Source organism: Neltuma alba, unplaced genomic scaffold, assembly GCF_004799145.2.
Source record: "Neltuma alba isolate B1F8T4 unplaced genomic scaffold, ASM479914v2 tig00013240_pilon, whole genome shotgun sequence".
In the NCBI taxonomy this organism is placed as follows: Eukaryota; Viridiplantae; Streptophyta; class Magnoliopsida; order Fabales; family Fabaceae; genus Neltuma; species Neltuma alba.
Genome location: NW_021637536.1, coordinates 75,028 through 83,364, shown reverse-complemented (window position 1 = coordinate 83,364; position 8,337 = coordinate 75,028). Strand labels below are relative to the sequence as shown.

Sequence of the window (8,337 nt, the reverse complement as noted above, 5' to 3'; positions counted from 1 at the left end):
ATTAAAATGAGTATATTTTAGGAAAACAAACACGTATTTATTACACATAAAGTAACTAAATTATTATTTTTTAATATCTATACATTACTTACTTATCTGCATTTAGAATTGTAGGGGGTGTCATATTGCAATAATCATATATGACTAATTAAAGTGAATCCGATGTATTTGTGTATAAATTTTGAAATGGCTACTAAAGCTTGGCCTCGTTCATTTACATGAAGTTCAAAGTGAATCATACTTTTTTGTCACTTATGAAAATGTAACTTTCTACTATTTTCTTTAGATAGATTAATGAAGATGTAAACTTTTAATCAGTCTCTTCTTTCAAAAAATAGAGTTTAAACTGAAGCATAAGGAGAACATGCACAAATTTGTCAAGAACACACACACACACACACACACACAGAGAATGCAGATAGGATTTTCTTTTGGGTCTGTAGCCACATCGTTCTGACTGTTTGTGAGTGACTTGGATTTTTGAAGCCCAGGCACAGCTATAGGCTATATAGACCAACAACGAACTCATGTCATGAATTGTCCTTTCACCCAACAAAAAAAAAAAAAGAAAAGGGAAGAGGCCCCTTCACTGTTAAGCCGAAACAAAGAAAAGGTAAGACCTTCACCCTCCAAGCACCACACCATTGTCGTTGATTAAAAAAACAGCACAATTTGCAGAGCTCACGTCCCAGAAAGCCCATGGAGGCGCTTCACACGTCTATCATTTCGTTTCCTCTCCGTACCCCTAGCTGAAAGGTGCCTCCTAACTGCTTCAACAACCCCGACATTGTCCCCTGCCCGAGTATCACTATTCAAAGCTGGAAATTCACTGTTCTATGGGAACCCCACTACCTCGAAGTCTTTCAACTCGGCATCTCCTAGGAGGGTGGCCAAAGCAGGATGGTTTGTGGGTCTTGGAGCTGATAAAAAATTAAGCTTGCCTGACATTGTCAAAGCCGGTGACCCAGTTCTCCATGAACCTGCCCAAGAAGTTAATCCTGATGAAATAAGCTCCGAGAGGATCCAGAAGATCATCGATGATATGATAAAGGTCATGAGAAAGGCTCCTGGGGTTGGCCTAGCGGCTCCGCAGATTGGAATTCCCTTGAGGGTCAGTTAAAATTTTGATGATTTAGATACACAAGGTTCCCCAAATTCTTCAATTTTCTTGACTTTGTTCTTCTCGGTGCAATCTGAATTCTCAGCTCATTTGCCCTGTGTGGGTCACTGTAACTGTTTCATGGGGAAGAAAGCAACCGTGACAACACGAGGAAGAAAACAACCATGACATAAATTGTGCTTAAATATGATTCTTTGGTCGTGTACTTACTCTTTGAGCACAGGTGCTCTGTCATGATGTTTCCATTAATAGTCGACGGTCTAGGTGGTTCTCCTTGGTTGCCTTTTCATCTTATGTCTCTTGATTAGCGACTTAAGCGAACTTCTTAATGGTTGTTTGTTGAATTTTAAATTGAAATCACCGTCTTTGGGTCTAAAATACCATATGAATATGGGACATACAGAAATACCTGGAGGCGCCAGGCGGGCGGACAAAAGGCTGCTTAACTTGCTTCTTAATGCGAAGTACAATATTCATTATGTAAACATGACTTCTAAGTAGTGGAGGAGTCCATTGGTGACTAATTTTATTGCTTAACAATATATTGAAGATCTAAAGTATCGTGATTTATAGTAATAGCATACTGTTCTGAGTACTACCGAGGAATGTGCTGAAATAATAATAAGTATGTATTGCCTTTTTGTTTATGCAGATAATTGTTTTGGAAGATACAACAGAGTATATTAGTTATGCTCCCAAGGAAGAGATAAAAGCTCAAGATAGGCGACCCTTTGATCTTTTGGTATGTCCATCCCACAGAAGAGAAAAGCTTGCAATAAATTCTGTAGTTTTTTTCCTGAAGGTATGTTATCTTGAAATACAAATTCATTAGTTCTGTTGAGGCAGGTTATCCTAAATCCAAAGCTGGAGAAGAGAAGCAACAGGACGGCCCTATTTTTTGAAGGTTGCTTGAGGTAATATTCTCATTATTTGGAAAGGACTTATTTTAGATTTTTTTTCCCCTGCCATCATAGTTGCTTTGCACACTACCAATTGATTCTTTTTTTGCACATGGTACAATTCAGTAACTGTGACCAAGTCAGGCTAGAAATATAAGACCATGCACACCTTTTATAACTCTTCAATATGAGTTCTTGAGCATCCTGCATAAATGTACGATACTTGAACATTTAAATGAACTGTCAAGAATGTGGATGTGGTGTTCTTTCATAAGTAATGGCGGTCCTTCATTTAAGCATTTGGTTTATAGTTGATGTGGTTGAAAATAATAATTGTTCTTAATGGTTAAGAGGAAGGTTGTCAAACCCTAGAGCTGCTGAGATTTTTTTTTTTTTTTTTTGGTTTTATTCTCGGGTGGGGGATGGCTCTGATGGTTTAGGGGTATATCTAATGGATTTTATATATATGCCCATGACATATTGTAATTTCAATGCCTCTTGAAGTGGAAAAAAGAAAACTAGTTAAAAGAAAGAGTAGAGAGTAACAGACAGCAGTATGTCTGGTGAACCAAAGAAGAATCTTTTAGGCTTAAGGAGCAATTGATCAAATTGAGGGCTTCTTGTTGAGAGCAGTCTATTATTCTTCAGATGTGGGGTGGGATGTGGCAAAGAAATATTGGTAGAAATTTTCCCCCAAAAAAAACAAGAAGAAAGAAATAAAAAAGAAAAATCCAATTTCATAAAAATTTACAATAGTAAGTTTGGTTTTTAAATTTGTTTGTGGCCCTAATTTGGTTGCAATTTGATGCATTTCCTGGTCTAAACCCTTGAAATTTTGAGTGTATTGTTAAGTAGCTAATTTAACACCGGTTCAAGGAAATATCAAATCCTGATTTATTCCTTAATCTCTAATTATCGAACAATCTCAGTATTTTTGTACAAATCCACCGTAGTATTATTAATTATATGTAAACAAGTTAAAGATGACTATTCGCATATGCTCTGACGATGTCAAGATGTTGGGATCTTAAGAACGTTCTAATCACTAAATACAATATCATCTATACTCAAGTTTGGTGTAAATGTATTTTGTGTCCAACATCCAAATGCTTTGTAGCGAAGTACTGAGCAAATGTTTAAGCATTTGATTTCTGATTTATCAATTTGAAGAGTAAACATGGCTGCAATTAATTATAGGGGATTCGCAATTGCAACATGGTGGGATTAGATACTGTCTATTGGGTTATCTTCTCAAGTTCAATTCAGTCGCAATATGATAGAGGTAAAAAAGAATTGACCGCATTCTTGATGTGGGTCACAGTTTCTCAATATAATAATTCTAGCCTGTATAGTGCTTTGGGTTTGATGTGGCAATGAGGTGTGTAACAACATGTATTCATTGTTATCCATAGTTATTAACATCTTCCTCCTTATTGATATTCTGCAGTGTAGATGGATTTAGAGCAGCGGTGGAGCGATACCTTGATGTTGAGGTCACAGGTCTGGATCGTAATGGAAAACTCATCAAAATAAATGCTTCCGGCTGGCAGGCTCGAATATTACAGCATGAGTGTGATCATCTTGATGGAACCCTCTATGTTGATAAAATGGTTCCTAAGACTTTTAGAACGGTAGAAAACTTGGACTTGCCTCTGGCCCAGGGCTGCCCAAAACTAGGTCCTCGCTGATCCCGGGTTTTGATGCTGCCTTCCACTTTTTGCTAGAGCATCAAAACTGGTTTCTTATGAATGTTAGTGAGGATTCGTGAGTCCAAATTGAAGTATATCATCTATATGATTGAATGCTGTCTCAATTTGAGCATGGGGAAAGCCCTGTAAGTTTTGTTGTATTATGTTCTCGTAACTTCCATATGATTGAGTGCTGCTGTCTCAATTTGAGCATGGGGAGAGCCCCTTAAGTTTTGTTGTATTATGTTCTCATAACATTTTTTTAAATAATATCTACCTTTTCAGTTTAATTCCCTTCAGGTAAGGTTCAATGTTAAGGCTTATTTGGAATTACAATTCAGAGTCTTCAGAGGCACTTAAAATGGCTGAGCAATGTTAATTTATATGCTATTTTGGAGATTCCAAGTTCCAGTCCTATTGCTAACAAGAATAGGTTGTCCTCTCTGCGTGCCGCTAGTAAAGCAACACGTGCAGATGATTTTACGATGATCTACGAACTCTAATCAGCAGATTCTCTATTGGACATATCTTCTTCGTACAGTACTTTCAATAAACTTGGATGCTTCAGCTGACGTGTAAATTTGGACTCTCATAGGCCAATCATCAATAGAATTGTAAGAATATCAGACACGGTTTGAATTTAAAAAAAAAAAAAATTTACCTTTACCATAATTACATATTTATTGTTGATTTGTAATGAGCTAAGTTTACTTGGTATGCCTGAGAATTCTTCGACCACTCAAGAGGAAGAATTAAAACTGCACCTCCCCAATCACCTGGAATTTGTTACTGGTAAACTGGTTACAGAAAAGGCATCCATATACTATATAATCATATTTTCTTTACAGAGTGGGTTTGCTCAGGTATATGGAATAAGAGTCCAATTCTTCCAAGATTTTCTGCGCACTGAGAAAATTACCGGTCTCTGGAAAACAATGAGGAGGGTAAACCCGACCATTTGTATAACCATGAGCTTGCCAGCAGTATGATCTTATGTTTCCTCCAAAGCCTAGTGTGAGATAAATATCTTCCAGGTATAACCTTTCACAAGGAGAGTCATCACTGCAAGCAAATTTTATAGCTTCCTCTGTTGCTGAAGTTCCTCTGATACCAATGAAGGATATATTCTCCACCTTGACAGCTGAGGTCTGTATTTCGTTAAAATAATGGATGTTAACATATGATTTGATACAAAACTTCACGTTCCAAAGCAGTATCAAAGGAAAATTATGAACATTTATTTATCTGAATCTTGAAGAGAAATGAAGGGCAATCTTTCTTGGAGGCTGAAAATAAGTGTGTACTATGAGCTGGGATCGGCCAACAGAAAAATTAATTAGTAATGTGACAAAACACTGTGGCAGGCTAACGCCTGAAAATGTTACCAGGGAAAATTTTTATACCTGGTTCCGACAAGGATGGGGGGAATCGCAGTAAAACTGGTCTATTATAATTGGGTTTGACACATTCTCCATCACAATATTCTTGAAAGTGATCTTGGAAGCAAAACCATCACCACCCTAGCGAAGAAATCACACAAGTTGATTAGCATGTGCATCTCTGCATGACAGAAGAAATGGAAAGTGCTTCAATCTTGTAAAGAAGTCTTACCTGCCATGTTTTGATCCTCACTCCATTATCAGTTTGATAAAGATAAGATTCACTAACCATTACGTTTTCTACCTTCTCCCATGATCCATTTTTTCCTAAGCTCCCAATGCTGAAGATCAGGTTTGGTATTACTTAACATGTTCTTGCTTCTTAATGTCTAAAAGCATAGTCAATTGAGGGGGGGGAAAAAGACTTTCACCTGATGCCATGGCCTGGACCACAAGAAATGTTTCTGATCTTTATCTGTGACGAGTTTCTTACTATCGAGATACAATCGTCTCCTGACATTAACCATGATGATGATGATATATAATTTTCCCCGATTTCATTACTGGTTACGGATAAACATGGTGTTATTTGGTTATTTATTGTTCATTTTGCATTTGTGTGATTATTTTCTTGCCGCTCTTTCATCTCTCGGACAGAAACATGGAAGAACAGTTAACTGCTTAAATTTGAAACAGATGGTTTAGAAGTTAGAAAAAGCTATGCATCAAATACTGAAAAAGTATGCAGAAGTTGACAAGCATGTCATATTCAACCAGTTATTTAAGCAGCAAAGACTTCTCAGGAAAATACCAGCTCACGAGGATGAAGAACAATATTTATGTGATATAAAGCTAATGTCGAACTTTTCTAAAGATTATAGCACACCTGTTCTAATTAAGCTGTCCTTGACCTCTATACCCTTTGTTCTACTAATGTGGATTCCATCAGTGTTAGGGCTGGAAGCCGGAGCCAAAACAGCAAGCTTTGATGCAACAACTCTCATACAGTTATTAAATGCCATGTGCATTTGTTGGCTATTTAGGATCGTAAGTTCTCCAACCTTCAGATTCTTGCATTTATAAAAGTGATTGCCTGCAGTGTAAATATAGATTTATATTCATCTGATGAACAGATTATCAAATGGAAAGCGTTGGGGCAGCACTCACCGTTGGAGCAGGTCGACATGGCTGCCAAAGGAAATTTGGAGTCACTTAAAAGCTCTATACTCACAACATTCGAATTTTGTTTTGAAAAAAAGGGACATGAATCTTAAAATAGGAAGGTAGACGTACATTTGATGGCTTGGTCTTGCAAGATCTGTCCCACCATTTCTGTCCCATTCCATTGATTTTTCCTTTACCTTCTAGAGTGAGATATTTCAAGCCGTGGAAGTAAAGCCATTTTCGCGGATTTAAACCATCCCAGACTTCAGGATCTTTTGGGGCAGATATTGTACCTAAGATCTTTCCAATATTCAACAAAGGTCATTGAAAGATAGAGTTCCTGGAATTGAACTTGAATGTCTAAATAGATGTAATTTTCTATGCATACTTTTAAAGTGATCTTAGATCTGCAAGGCCCTCCCATATCAATTGGATAAATCAGAAACTCCTTTTCAGGTGGGAACAGGATAGTTATTCGTCCAGACATGGCACAAGCAGTTTTCCAGACTTCTTCCACTGCCTGATAAAAGAAAAGGGGAACAAAAGATGTTAAGAAATGGTTTAATAATATGATGATGCCTGAACGCCGAGTTAGCAAATGCAAAATTTTACCTCATTTTATCAGATGAGTTTTCTTAGATTTCTCACTTATTGCCAACAGGTAAGAAAATTCAACAGCAGGAAAATCAGTTAGCTATCTCTTGAAAACCTCTTAGGTAGATTCGTCAACAAAATATAACTGTGGTTCACACCACGTGAAGAGAGACCTCAAAACAAGCAAAAATCACCTTTTGCCATGCTTATATATCCCTTCATAATTGATTATGCTTATTCTTTTTAGAACAAGTTTTCCCAAGAATCTCTCATACTTTCTTTGGGTAAAACTTGCAGTTAAGTATTTAAGCAAATTGATATGCAATCCCACATATTCATGTAGCAATAGTAGATTCTCAGAAAACCTTACTTTAGCAGTAGATTCTCCAAGAAACCTTACTTGGTTACAGGATTTACGGCTAAAGAATACATTCTGTTAACTCATGGGTACTAATGTTGTCGCCCCCAAAGTATGAAACCTCAAAAGTTGAGGCCCTCGTAAGCAAAAAATGAAAAACCTTATTTAAAGAAAGGGCACTGTTTCAGAAGCGAATAGCAAAATATAGAAAGGTAAAGTTAACGAAACTAATATTACCTTGGTGTCATTATGGTGGCCATCCCCTTCTGCCCCATACTGAGCTACAGAGAGGACCCGTTTAAGACTGCAGCGGGCAGAGACCGACCCGGAACGTGGAAGCTGTATTACAGTATCTGATCCTTGTATGTGGTTTGGGTGCAGAGAAAGAAGAAGCAAATGGAAGGAGATAATTATAAATGGAGAAGAAAATGAAACAGATCCCAGGTTCTTCATTTTCTGTCAGATCATGTCGGCCGACGGTGAAGGGATCAGCGGGAGAGGGAGACAAAGTCTTGGATTAATCCTTACAAGCTCAACAGCCAACTTCAGGGTCTGGGAGCAGCTAACGGCATTCCAGTCCTATAAATAATTAACGACTCTTTTTTTTTTAAAAAAAACTTTTCCCAAAACAAAAAAAACCAAAAAGTTCTCATCCGTGGTAGCCAGAAGATGTTGCCCGTGCGTGCACGCACGGGATGAATAAAAATATGTTAAAAAATCTGCATTTATAAAATAATGAAAAATATTTAAAATTTAAGAAAAACTGAAGATAAATCACTCGTTGAAAAATCAATTAGCAAATGGCCCGAGGATAATAAATTAGAAGAAGGAAGATAAGTTGTACACAAAGAAAATTAAGTTATATAGAAAGAAAATGATTTACACAAAATGTTACTTAAATTTGAAGAACTAATTTACACAAAATTAAGTTATAAGAGAAGTTCGGCTGTACAAAATGAAAATATCTCATAAAAGATTATTGCCTACCCGGAAAAAAAAAAAAAAAAGGATCATGCACAAGAAAAGTTATGTTACACAAAAACCATTTGTCAATTAATTTCTCAACAAGGATTTATTTCCAATTTAATTTGACATGAATAGAAAGCGCTTTTGTTTCTTAAAAGAAACAATTAAG

General features: G+C 36.8%; 2 protein-coding genes across 2 annotated transcripts; one reads left to right on the top strand and one right to left on the bottom strand.

Moving 5' to 3' along the window:
- Positions 1 to 678: 678 nt before the first annotated feature.
- Positions 679 to 3,997, top strand: LOC114735599 (peptide deformylase 1A, chloroplastic-like; the record flags this gene model as incomplete). Its single annotated transcript, XM_028923288.1, has 4 exons — positions 679 to 1,111; positions 1,773 to 1,862; positions 1,967 to 2,034; positions 3,467 to 3,997. Coding segments are annotated over 4 exons (832 nt in total), but the record flags the coding sequence as incomplete, so codon positions are not given.
- Positions 3,998 to 4,466: 469 nt separating this feature from the next.
- On the bottom strand, positions 4,467 to 7,737 carry LOC114735593 (probable polygalacturonase At1g80170). The gene is made up of 9 exons (XM_028923283.1): positions 7,440 to 7,737; positions 6,639 to 6,770; positions 6,380 to 6,550; positions 6,250 to 6,274; positions 5,973 to 6,179; positions 5,518 to 5,599; positions 5,319 to 5,427; positions 5,111 to 5,227; positions 4,467 to 4,855 (listed from the first exon to the last, which is right to left on the bottom strand). The coding sequence occupies exons 1-9, from the start codon at positions 7,653 to 7,655 to the stop codon at positions 4,550 to 4,552; spliced, it is 1,365 nt and encodes a 454-aa protein (XP_028779116.1). The 5' UTR covers positions 7,656 to 7,737; the 3' UTR covers positions 4,467 to 4,549.
- Positions 7,738 to 8,337: the final 600 nt, after the last annotated feature.